Source organism: Saccopteryx bilineata, chromosome 1 (assembly GCF_036850765.1).
Source record: "Saccopteryx bilineata isolate mSacBil1 chromosome 1, mSacBil1_pri_phased_curated, whole genome shotgun sequence".
NCBI classification, from domain to species: domain Eukaryota; kingdom Metazoa; phylum Chordata; class Mammalia; order Chiroptera; family Emballonuridae; genus Saccopteryx; species Saccopteryx bilineata.
Genome location: NC_089490.1, coordinates 399,097,286 through 399,109,840, shown reverse-complemented (window position 1 = coordinate 399,109,840; position 12,555 = coordinate 399,097,286). Strand labels below are relative to the sequence as shown.

Below are 12,555 nucleotides of genomic sequence, written 5' to 3'. Positions count from 1 at the left end.
AAAGGACTTCTTCCTCCTTGGACACTTTCTTCCAGCCTTGGTAATGTTAATAGGGTTTCTCGGCAAGCAGTAATGGTGGAAGGAAGGCTGCCTTTCCTGCCTCTACCCTCGATTAAGGGAGTGGTCACTGCCCATGGGACCCTCCCCAGGGCTTCTGCTCAGAGGAGGCACTGAAAGTAATGTTGGCTGCACTCTGATGGAGCACTCTGGCGGAAGGGAGCTGGGACCCCAGAAAGGGTGGGGCTGGGAGGCCATATTTTGAGGCTGAAAGGATGAGGAGCAGCTATGGGGCATGCTCTGGTCTCAGAAGGTATAGGCAGGAAGTCAAGGGGTGGGATGTGGGCAAAGAGCACTGAGCTCTCAGCCTCCAACCACTGGAGGTCAGCAGAAACAGCCCCCTTTAAGAGGCTCAGGGTTGGTAAGTGACTTGCCCATGGCCTAGCACCCACTGGGCAGAGCCAGGATGTGAACACAGCTCTTGTACTCTGAGGATCTGTGCAAGGCAGCCCAGCCTCGAGAAGGCTGCAGGCCAGCATGGCCATCTGCACTGATTCTCCTCGGGGTGGGTGGCCACGGAAAGGGACTGGATGGACAGGGGAGTCGGCTCCTGGAATCTGGGAGTGCCCTGGGGGTGTCATAGGAGGTGGAGAGAGGGAGAGACAGGAAGAGTATCCCAGCTCCTCTCTGTCCTGACCAGAGAACCTCCAGGGAGTACCCCCATGAAACCTGGACCTGACAGCAGGCCTTCACACTAGCACTAAAGGGAGGAGGGACAGGAAGGTCAGCCCTCGGGGTCACAGCATCTGGAAGGCAGACCTGGCCCCACTCCCACAGCAAGCTATGTTATATCCCCCCTCTTAACCACAAGGACCTCCAGGGCCCTAATCAATGCTCCCGTTCAGAAAGAGCAGACTGACTCTGAGGGGTGAGATGGATGTGTTGGGACTTTGATATATTGCTCCTTCCAGCAGTCCAGGCTCAGAAGTGGAGTCCTGTAGGCCAGGCCAGGGATGGGTTCCTGGTGGAAAGGGTGGGTCCTGCCTAATCTGTAAGAGCAAGGGTCAGCCCTTTCCTGGTCCCTCAGGGTGGCTAAAGGGAGGCTAAGGCCAAAAGAAAGGCTGGGGCCTGAACTGTGGTGGCCCAGTGGATAAAGCGTCAACCTGGAAACACTGAGGTTGCTGGTTCAAAACCCTGGCTTGCCTGGTCAAGGCACATATGGGAGTTGATGCTTCCTGCTCCTCCCCCTTCTCTAAAATGAATAAATAAAATAAAAAAATAAAAAAGATATCATTGCCTGACCTGTGGTGGCGCAGTGGATAAAGTGTCGACCTGGAATGCTGAGGTTGCCAGTTCAAAACCCTGGGCTTGCCTGGTCAAGGCACCTATGGGAGTTGATGCTTCCTGCTCCTCCCTCCTTTCTCTCCCTCTCTCACTCTCTCTCCTCTCTAAAATGAATAAATAAATAAATAAAAATAAATTTAAAGGCCTGACCTGTGGTGGTGCAGTGGATAAAGCTTTGACCTGGAAATGCTGAGGTTGCCGGTTCGAAACCCTGGGCTTGCCTGGTCAAGGCACATATGGGAGTTGATGCTTCCAGCTCCTCCCCCCTTTTCTCTCTCTCTGTCTCTCTCTCCTCTCTCTCCCTCTCTCTGTCCCCTCTAAAAATGAATAAATTAAATTAAAAAAAAAAAAAAAAGAAAGGCTGGGGAGGGAGGAAGCATCAGCTCCCTCTACCTGTCCTAAGCTTATTTCAGTGAGCCTGGCCCGAGAGAGAAGCCCATCTCGACCCCCCCTCTACATCTCCCCTCATTCCCAGCCTTTGCCCTCTCGTCTCTTCTCCTCACTACAAGAAGCCTGAGGTCCTGGATTTGAGCTTGGCCACAGCATCATCTGTGTGACACTGAACCAGTCCCAACCTCTCTCTGAAATCCTCCTGCTGCAGAGAGCTTCTCGGGCACCTGGAGGGAGGGTGTCTGTGAGGGCTGGGGACAGCAACATTTAGTACCCCTCAGGCCCTGAAATTCTGCTGGAAACTGCAGAGAGTGAGCCTGCCATCTGTGAGAGCATCCCAGAGGAGCGGCACAACCTTGTTGGTTGTTATCTAGGAGGAGGTAGGGGGTTAGGGAAAACTTTGTGTCAGGGGCCTGGGTTCACAAGCTGAGCTGCATCTCTATGTGTAGCTCTTGAACCTCTGTGGTGCAGTCATTGAACCTTCCATGCATTTTCCTATTTGATCTTCACCACAGCATCATGAGGAAATGGAGGCACAAAGGAAGCCATTCAATTTTTTTATTTAGTCATTTGTTCAACCAATAGTTATGGAGCACCTACCAGAAGTCTGACATTGATTCTGACAGCTTCAGCAAGAATCAGGTAATTTTTTTTTCTTTCTTTTTTTTTTCTGAAGCTGGAAACGGGGAGAGACAGTCAGACAGACTCCCGCATGCGCCCGACCGGGATCCACCCGGCACGCCCACCAGGGGGCGATGCTCTGCCCTTCCCAGGGGTCGCTCTGCCGCGACCAGAGCCACTCCAGCGCCTGGGGCAGAGGCCAAGGAGCCAGCCCCAGTGCCCGGGCCATCTTTGCTCCAATGGAGCCTTGGCTGCAGGAGGGGAAGAGAGAGACAGAGAGGAAGGAGGGGGTGGGGGTGGAGAAGCAAATGGGCGCCTCTCCTATGTGCCCTGGCTGGAAATCGAACCCGGGTCCCCCGCACACCAGGCCGACGCTCTACCGCTGAGCCAACCGGCCAGGGCCAAGAATCAGGTAATTTGCTAGATACATGTGGGTTTGTAGCTGAGCACACCCACTCAACCAGGAGCATCAGCAATACAAAAGAGTCCAGCAGCTCTGGGCCCATGGAACTCACAGTTTAGAAGTGGGAGACCGCCTGACCAGGTGGTGGCGCAGTAGATAGAGCATCTGATAGGGATGCAGAGGACCCATGTTCGAGACCCCAAGGTCACAAGCTTGAGTGCGGGCTCATCTGGGGTTTGAGCAAAAGCTCATCAGCTTGGACCCAAGGTCGCTGGCTTGAGCAAGGGGTTACTCGGTCTGCTGAAGGCCCGTGGTCAAGGCACATATGAGAAAGCAATCAATGAACATCTAAGGTGTCGCAATGCACAACGAAAAACTAATGATTGATGCTTCTCATCTCGCCGTTCCTGTCTGTCCCTGCCTGTCCCTCTCTCTGACTCTCTCTGTCTCTGTTAAAAAAAAAAAGAAGTGGGAGACATTCAACAAATGAATGAGATAGATTCATGATACAGAAAATCTCCCTGGCCAGGTAGCTGGTTAGAACCTTGTGGGAATAGGCCAAGGTTGTGGTTCCATCCTGTATCTGGGAACCATACAGGAATAAACCAATGAATGCATAAATAACCACAAATAACAAATCGATGTTTCTCTCTCTCTCTCTCTCCCTCCCTTCCACTCTCTCTAAAATTAATAAATTAAAATTAAAACAGTCTGGCCTGTGGTGCTGCAATGGATAAAGTGTTGACCTGGAACACTGAGGTCACTGGTTCAAACCCTGGGCTTGCCTAGTTAAGTAACATATAAGAAGCAACTACTGCCTGACCAGGCGGTGGCGCAGTGGATAGAGCATTGGACTGGGATGTGGAAGGACCCAGGTTCAAGACCCTGAGGTTGCCAGCTTGAGCGCGGGCTCATCTGGCTTGAGTAAAACCTCACCAGCTTGGACCCAGGGTCCTTGGCTCCAGCAAGGGGTTACTCAGTCTGCTGGTCAAGGCACATATGAGAAAACAATCAATGAACAACTAAGAAGTCGCAACGCGCAACGAAAAACTAATGATTGATGCTTCTCATCTCTCTCCGTTCCTGTCTATCTGTCCCTGTCTATCCCTCTGACTCTCTCTCTGTCTCTGTAAAAAAAAAAAAAAAGAAGCAACTACTGTAAGTTGATGCTTCCTGCTTCTCCGGCCTTCTTTCTTTCTCCTCTCTCTCTAAAAGTCAATAAATAAAATTTTAAAAAGTATGAAAACAAAAATAAGGATACAGAAAATCAAAGCAGAGGAGGGGAAAACAGTATGCTTAAGAGGTCAGGTCAGGCTTGACCAGGCGGTGGCGCAGTGGATACAGCGTCGGATTGGGATGCCGAATACCCAGGTTCAAGACCCCGAGGTCACCAGCTTGAGCGCAGGCTCATCTGGTTGGAGCAAAGCTCACTAGCTTGGACCCAAGGTCGCTGGCTTGAGCAACGGGTTACTCGGTCTGCTGAAGGCCCACGGTCAAGGCATATATGAGAAAGCTATCAATGAACATCTAAGGTGCCACAACGAAAAACTAATGATTGATGCTTCTCATCTCTCTCCGTTCCTGTCTGTCTGTCCCTATCTATCCCTCTCTCTGACTCTCTCTGTGTCTCTGTAAAAAAAAAAAAAAAAAAAAAAGAGGTCAGGTCAGGCCCCTGTGAAATCTGCGGGACTGAAGAAACCCCAGGGCCGGGTCTGAGGGAGATCAAGTGAGGAGCCCTCATGCTGGAACCGTCTCCAGGAACACTTATTATGGGTCAGTTATGTTTATTGTCAGGAGTACCGGCTCCCCCCACTTCCCAGCTCTTTCTGTCTGAGTTTCTTCATTTGCACACACGTTGCGGGGTGCGGAAGGCAGTATCCTGCAAAGGCCCGCCCCCGAATAAATTCTATGCTTCCCAGCCCGGGCTTGACTGCGGGGTAAGGACGGACCCTTGAGCTCGGACCACACGAACTACATTTCCCATAAGTCCATTCACAGCCGCCATCTTGACCGGTGGGCGGTGGCTGCCAGGGGGTCTGGCCTTTCGGACCGCCGGGTTGGTTCTTTTCGCCCCTAATCCGGACCTCCACCATAGGGGGCGCGGGAACACGCGGAGTAGGGCCTCCAGGGACCTGGGCAGCTCCTGTGTGCCTTCGCCACACCTCCACCTTTGGAAGCCCTGTCCACGTGTCGGTCCGAGCGGAGAAGCCTGCTCACCCCCGCTGGCCTGGGCTGTAGGACCCAGACTCCGGGGACACCCATGTCTCCTCTGCTGACATCCACCCTGCACACAGTGCCTATTCCCCTCCCTTTCTAGACTGCCCTTGTTTTTGTTTCAATGAGGACAGAATACTAGGTTCACAACAGGAGCGCATGTCATGGTACCCGGCGCTTAGAACAGCTGAGTTGGTAGCAGGAAAAGGAATAGGGGTAGCCGATAGCTAGGCCCAAACCCATGACAAGCAGACCCTCCCCTATCCCCTGCCCGGGGGTGGGGTAAGGGTGAGGGGACTGCGGCGGGACTGGCTCTTTAAGGGGGTGTGGTCGGGGGCGGGGGAAGTGAGTGAGACAGAGAAAGCGGCTTCGGCGGCGGCGGCTCGGGCGGCGGCCGCGGGGGACAAAGGGCGGGCGGATCGGCCTGGAGGGGGCGGGGCGCGGCCAAGCCAGGCCTGGGGGCTCCGCATGCTGCAGCTGCCCCCGGGCGCCCCCGCCGCCGCCCTCGCCGCGGAACCGCGCGGAGCCGAGACCACCAGCTAACCTTAGCGAGCGGCCCGCTGCCAGCCGGCGGGCGTCCCGGAGGCGGCGGCGCAGGGAGGGGCCGGACGCGCGCACGTGGCCCCGGCGGCCGCCATGGCGGACAGCGGCCCCGCGGGGGGCGCGGCGTTGGCGGCCCCGGCCCCCGGGCCGGGCAGTGGCGGCCCAGGGCCTCGGGTCTACTTTCAGAGCCCCCCTGGCGCTGCAGGCGAGGGTCCGGGAAGCGCGGACGACGAGGGCCCAGTGAGGCGCCAAGGGAAGGTCACAGTCAAGTACGACCGCAAGGAGTTACGGAAGCGCCTCAACCTGGAGGAATGGATCCTGGAGCAGCTCACTCGCCTCTATGACTGCCAGGTGTGTCTCCCACCCCGCGCCAACACCCTTAAGTCGGTCCCGAGTCGGGCCGCCTGGGAACCCCACCTTGAATCCGCCTGTCACCAGGAGTCAATAGACACACCGCTTCCGCGCGCTCCCCACCTGTCTATTCCCCGCCCCCAATGTATGCTCTTTTTTTGTTTGACTTAAGTCACTCCAGTCTTCTCCGCTGCCTCCCTCACGCCACTACCCTGATCAAGCTTGGGGCAGCCTAAGCCTAGACCGTGGGCAGGAGGCAAGGGGTTAGCCAGGGCGGGCAGTGGAAAGAGGTGTACTTGGTGCCTGATAGCCTACACTGGTTACCAGACGCTAGCCGGGTTAGCGGGGGAACAGTAAAGCTTCTGGGTTATTCTAATGGATTAGCCTGTAGCACCATCTTGGCGTCTGGGTAGGCTAGCCCGCTCTGTGGGTTCTGGTTCTCCACCCCATGACTCCTTCCTTGCTCAAATGGTGACTCAGGCCCCTGGGGGCAGGGTGGAGGAGTGGGCTTGCCCTGTGCTGCCTACCCTATCCCAGCCCTGGAATGCAGCTGGCTCCAGACTGGATAGATGCTTCCTGGGGGGGAGGGGTAGCGGGCACCCCTCCTTCAGCAAAGCATGTGCTCTTTGTTTCCCCTTTACCAGGCCTGAGTCCTTCTCACTGACCCCTCACCCTTCACTTCCTCCTCACTCCTAGGAAACTGTGACAGGTGTTTGGGGGAGGGGAAAGGGCTGTGATAAGCTGGGACAGCTGGCCCCACCTGCTGTGGTTGAAATGGGGCATCCAGAAGTTATGAAGACACATCTGCAGGGTTCCCAGCCCTAGCTGTCTGGCCCTGTCTGGCACCCAGAATGCCCAACTGGCAGAGACAGGAAGCTCCCCCCGCCCAACCCCAGCAGGCAGTTTGCCTTGGCAGGGGCCTGATCTGTTTTCTTCCTTGGAGCAGCTGCTGCTGTCTGCTGGGCAAAGAGGGCTGGCTCCTCCTGCAGCAGGGCAGGGGCCTCAGCCAGCAAGCCCCTCACATCCTCTCCCAATTCAGGCCCTTGTCTCTCCCTCCTCCCTCACCCCCACCCCAGGAAGAGGAGATACCAGAGCTGGAGATTGATGTGGATGAACTCCTGGACATGGAGAGTGATGATACCCGGGCTGCCCGGGTCAAGGTGAGCGAGGAACTGGGAGTGGTGGCAGGGTCAGGTCAGGGGAGCTGGAGTAGAGGGCTGCCTGGAGGCAGTGCCAGTTGGGTGAGCAAGACTCTGGAGCCAGGCCTTCTTTGGTCTGAGTCAGCCAGCTTTGTGACACTGAGCTTCAGCTTCTGCCTCCATCAAATGGGGCTAATGTTACTTGCCTAGCTATGGCATCTCCTGTGCTTCAGGGTGGCCCCAGTCCCTTGGAAATATATGGGTGAATCTAGGACCCCATTCCTGAGAACTCAGTTGTACTCCCCACTGTGTCCCTCTAGGAGCTGCTGGTTGACTGTTACAAACCCACTGAGGTAAGTGGTTTCCCCAGAGGGTGAGGAGCCTGGGTTCCTGTTATCTTGGGATCCAGTTTCCTAATGTCCTCCCTCCTGTCCAGGCCTTCATCTCTGGCCTGCTGGACAAAATCCGGGGCATGCAGAAGCTGAGCACACCCCAGAAGAAGTAAGGGTCCTCAACCCAGGTGAACGGTGCTCCCACAGGACAATCGCTGCCCCCTGACCTCGTAGCAACAGCAATACCAAGGGGCCCTGCAGCCAGGCCTGGTGCCGTGAGCAGGGCTCCCTCTGCTCCTCGCTTGAAGGGGCCTCTTCCCTGCCCCTCTGTTTTCCATTTTGGGGTTTTTTATTATTATTAAACTGATGGGACTTTTTGTGTTTTTATATTGACTCTGCGGCGCGGGCCCTTTAATAAAGCTAGGATATGCCTTTGGTGCAGTTAACAGGCTCAGCTGGTCTCATTTGGGGGGGACACTGTTCTATAACTGTTACCAGCTCAGGTTCTCCCCAGGTGACTGCAGGCCTTCCTGAGGGTCATGTAGCCATAGTGACATCCCAATGCTAGCTTCCAGACCACGAGCTAAAAGTAGCTGGGGAGCTGGTGGGGGGAGCACTGTTGGTGTTGGCAGGAAGGAATCCCTTTTCCTTTCTGGGCAAGGCCCGTCGTGCCATCCTGGGCTTGGCTATCTTGACCCCTTAGACTGTCGACTCTAGATCCCAAAGCTCTGAAGCTAAAAACAAGGGTGCAGGATGCTGAGGGAGAGGAGGCTGGGGCTGTGGTTTCTAGTCTCTCAGGGCCACAAACACACACAGGTTCACTTCATGAGCTTTAAGGACTTTTTTTTTTCCTCTCTTTGTAAAACAGTCTGGTCCCTGACAGGGGCCTCCACCGGCCCTCCCCAGCTTGGCTACAGTTCTGAACGTCGCTCGATTTTGAGCAGCTCCACCTCGAACACTAGGGTTGCACCACCTACAGCAAGGAAGTGAGGTAGAATGAGAACCAGTGCCACAGGGTGATGGGTACAACAGATAAGAGGCAGGAAGGTATATTACCTGGAATCTTTGGAGGAGCTCCTCGTTCTCCATAACCTGTCAAAAATACACAAAGAAACAAGTGAGCTGTGGCCAAGTAAACAGGTTCTGCAGACATCCAGGCTGAAACCAGGCCTGGTAAGGCAGAGGGTGGGCATCAGAGCTGAGTGCCCCAAGGGTCTTGCCATGTCCTCACTGCTGGACACAGTTAAATTTGGAAGAGGCATGAACCATAATGAATGGACGGGAAGAGACCAGTGCAGAGGCTGAACCAGCCTTCACCCTTTCCCAAACACCCTGGACCCTATACCCACTCAGGAAGGAACTCTTACCCAGTTCTGACGGGATCACCAGCTTCCGCTTTTCCCCCTCACACATCCTGTGGGACAACACATGTTCAGCATATGGCAGCACTCAGGCTCCCTGCCCTGCCACCCGATTCCCGGGGCTTGCCGCCCACCCCACAGTTCACCTCCTGGACCACAGTCATAGCCCCTCGACTCACCCCAGCAGCCCCTGGTCCCAGCCCTTGATGACCTGGCCTGTGCCCAGGGAGAAGACAAAGGGCTGGTTCTGGGGCAGGCTGCTGTCAAACTCGGTCCCATCTTCCAGCTTCCCCTGTGGGACCATGGGAATGACAGTGAGGAGGAGGATCCACTCTGACATGCCCCACCCCCAGCTGCTCTCATCAAGCTGTCCCCTCACAGCATTGGTAGCTATAGTCCTAAAAGGGGAGAGCGTTAGGCAGCTCACAGTATATTTTAACTCTGCTGGTGCCAACCTGGAGAGTAGACAGCGAAGAACAGGGTAGAACCCTGGGAATGGCAGGGGGAAGGAGGGACTTGCCCAAGGTCACCCACCTTGGCAGAGTAACCTGGGTCCCGAGTCCTTTTTGGTCCCGAGGAGCCTCACCAACCCCCAAAATCTCTGACTTCTCACCCACCGTGTAGTGCATGTGCAGGACATCCCCCTTGCGCGATTTGATGGGACAGTGGTCTACCCGCTTCTTGACCCCGATCTGCAGTTTCCGTTTGCCCTCCGCCCCCGCGGCTGTAGCCAGGGCACTCAGGCAGATGGACAGTGCTGTCAGGACCCAGCTGAGTCTCATGTCTCTGCGGGAACAGACCCCGACCAACCAATAGACCGAGAGGGCAAGAAGGGCATGGAATACCTGCAGGTAGTAGGATTCCACCCTACGTACCTTGTCTGCCCCTGGGGATCCCCTTGTCCCAGGTCACCGCCCCCTCCCCCGGGCTCCGCGGCCACACTTACCAGTCCAGTGAGAAGGGGGCTTGCCCGAGGACCCCAGCGGCGGGGGAAGGGGGTCAGGGGAGGCCACAGCAGCCAGGGCCCCGCCCCTTTGTTCACCCTCAGCCCTTCCTTCCCTCCTGGTCCCCAGCTCCATTCTTCAGTTCCCACCCGTCCCTTTACGCAAAGTCCAGACCCTATCTGGCTGCACAGCAGTTGCCTGGACGGGGCGACACCACTCACGCCACACCCAGTTGCCCCCGGCCCAGCAAACCCACACATCTGCTGCCGCTGCAGGGGGCCGGCCTCGAGGTACCCACACATCACCACTGGGTGGCTCCGGAGAGCCCCTGTCCTCTGGGGATACCCCCCAAGCCGGCCCTGTGCCTCCGCCCGGGGCGCCGCCCCAGCTCTGAGCTCTCGGGGGTCTGCGGGGCACCCAAACTGGCCCGGCATCTGGTGGCCGCCGAGCCCGCTCCACCCACACCACCTCTCCAGGGGGAGTTCTCGGCCTACCACGCTCCCAGGCCCCGCCACCACGGAGACCGCCCCCGCGTGGACGCCCCGGGCCATTACCTGGGCCTACCCCCGCGCTCGGCTCCTTGGCCCCACCCTTTAGAGGGCGTGGTTCCGCCACTGGCCCTAGAGTCCCACCCTCGACAGAACTAGATCCCTTTTCCTGAACAGTAGCCACTCCACTAACCGGTTGGAGCCCCGCCCCCAGAGCCTGGACCTCTTCCCTCTTGGCCTCCAAACCCGAGGCTCCGCCCACTGCCTGTTCCAGCTCCTCCTCCAGGATTCCGCCCCCGACCAGCCCTAGCTCCGCCCCCAGCCCCAGAGCCCCGCCTTCCACTGGTATCAGCTCCGAGGTCCCACCAGTCCCTGTTCCACTTCCCGCCCCGAGTCCTGGGGCTCCGCCCCATGCGGCGTGAGAACCCTGCCCCTGCGGCATCCCCAGACAGCTCCTACCCCAACCTCCAATTTCCTCCTAACCTATCCCTCGTTGACACTCGGAACCCCGGCCTGATCCAGCCTGCCCCCTTATACCCCGGCTCCCCCCAGCCCGGGCTGTGGCCCCCGCTCACCTCCTCGCCGCGCCCCCGGAGTCAACTCTAGTCGTGCTGCGTCTCTGCGCAGGCGCGTCATCGTCGCTACCAGGCCGAGCCACGCCGCCCGCCCTCATTGGACCATGCGAAATCCGCGGCCACACACCCGCTGGGGAGGATTTCCCCCTAGCTCCGCCCCCGAGACGTCACGTGACTTAGTCACTTCCGGTAAGGCGGTAGTCCGGAAGGTTAGGTGAAAGTGATTTCCGAAAGGGCCGCAGGCTCTTCCGGTTGAGGTGATATTAAAGTCAGCCAGGCGCGAGTTCCCGGAGTGGGTCTTGAGACGCCATTTTATGTCGCCCCTATTCTCGCTCTCGGCTTCCCTAGGTCTTCTCAGGATTCACCACCCCCAATTCGATGTTCAAAGAGCCTGGGCTTCAGAGTGAGACTTGGGTTTGAATTTAGGGTCTGCTTCTCATTGCCTCTGTGACCTTGAGCAAGTTCCTTCACCTGACGGGGTTTGGCATCCTTGTCACGTGGGCTTGAGAACACCCACCCTGTAGGGCCCCTATAGGATTAAGACGATGGCGTATACTGCCAGGCCGTGCCCCACAGCTAATGCCAGGCTTGCCTCTACATGCCGGCCACTGATCACTGAGTCAAACTGTAGGGATGTGAAAAAAAAAACCAAAACTGTAGGGATGTGGCCGAGCCCAGTCCCTGACCAGACTTACTTTTCAGGCGCCCCAGTACCCAACAAACATCTCAATTGAAGCAATGAACCTGCTTTAGCAGGCAGCTAAACCAAAGTTGAGTGCTAGGGAGACAGGTGATTAGAGGTCAAATCCAGCGGCTAATCAGCCTATTCACTCAAATGAAAAAGGAAAATAGTCACAGAGCTGACCTCGGAATTGAGGACTAAGCCAGGAGGTGCATATGAAGGATTGTGCATGCCCTGAAGCTTAGTGGCCTCAGGAGACGGCAGCTCTAAGCCCCTAACCCTCATCTGTCTCACTAATTGGGCTATGACATTTTCACTGACAGCATGGCTATCATGTGAAAATGTCAGTCACTCTCAGGAATTGTCTCTTCTGGTTTAACTCCACTTTTGCCTTGGGCTCAATACGATCAGTCACATTCTCCAATCTAACATCATGAGGGTGGCTGCTTTGGATTAATCTCTGCCCCTGAATGTCCTGCCTCCACAGGGCAAGCCAATTGCACCTAGAGTTGTCCTCTGGACCACCCTCTCACCACTCAGCCCTGGGCAGCACTGAGGCTGCAGGCAGAAGGCTGGGCTCTGAGCTCAGGCAGATAAAGGTCAGGAGAGTCCCAAGCGGGGGCTGGGGAGGGGTGCCCAAGGTGAAAGGGAGGTAAAATTGGAGAAGACTGTGGGGTTGGGGTAAGAAAGCCTGCCTCTCAAACCAAGCCCACTAGGCAGAGACCTGTGCATGGTGTTAGAGTTAAGCCACAGGGAGCAAAAGCAGTAACTGCTACCCAGCAGGGAAAATGGATATTCTTTTTTTTTTCTTTTTTGTATTTTTCTGAAGCTGGAAACGGGGAGGCAGTCAGACAGACTCCCGCATGCACTTGACTGGGATCCACCCGGCATGCCCACCAGGGGGCGATGCTCTGCCCATCCGGGGTGTTGCTCTGTTGCGACCAGAGCCACTCTAGTGCCTGAGGCAGAGGCCATGGGGCCATCCCCAGCGCCCGGGCCATCTTTTGCTCCAGTGGAGCCTTGGCTGCGGGAGGGGAAGAGAGAGACAGAGAGGAAGGAGAGGGGGAGGGGTGGAGAAGCAGATGGGTGCTTCTCCTGTGTGCCCTGGCCGGGAATCGAACGCAGGACTCCTGCACACCAGGCCGACGCTCTACCACTGAGCCAACCGGCC

General features: G+C 56.7%; 2 protein-coding genes across 6 annotated transcripts; one reads left to right on the top strand and one right to left on the bottom strand.

Annotated features, from left to right (window-relative positions):
• Positions 1–5,422: 5,422 nt before the first annotated feature.
• PPP1R14B (protein phosphatase 1 regulatory inhibitor subunit 14B) lies at positions 5,423–7,711 on the top strand. Its single transcript, XM_066251865.1, is given in 6 exon segments — positions 5,423–5,471; positions 5,474–5,580; positions 5,582–5,863; positions 6,940–7,023; positions 7,323–7,355; positions 7,439–7,711. Coding segments are annotated over 6 exon segments (609 nt in total). The 5' UTR covers positions 5,423–5,437; the 3' UTR covers positions 7,508–7,711.
• Positions 7,712–8,160: 449 nt separating this feature from the next.
• Positions 8,161–10,844, bottom strand: FKBP2 (FKBP prolyl isomerase 2). 5 transcript variants are annotated; one of them, XM_066251866.1, is made up of 6 exons: positions 10,703–10,844; positions 9,313–9,481; positions 8,875–8,987; positions 8,702–8,748; positions 8,391–8,426; positions 8,161–8,307 (listed from the first exon to the last, which is right to left on the bottom strand). In XM_066251866.1, exons 1-6 carry the CDS (start codon positions 10,798–10,800, stop codon positions 8,246–8,248), a joined length of 525 nt encoding a protein of 174 aa, XP_066107963.1. In that variant the 5' UTR covers positions 10,801–10,844; the 3' UTR covers positions 8,161–8,245. The 5 variants fall into 5 exon arrangements, with proteins under 5 accessions (XP_066107963.1, XP_066107965.1, XP_066107967.1 ...); XM_066251868.1 differs by lacking the exon at positions 10,703–10,844 and adding an exon at positions 10,194–10,321; XM_066251870.1 differs by lacking the exon at positions 10,703–10,844 and adding an exon at positions 10,108–10,190.
• Positions 10,845–12,555: the final 1,711 nt, after the last annotated feature.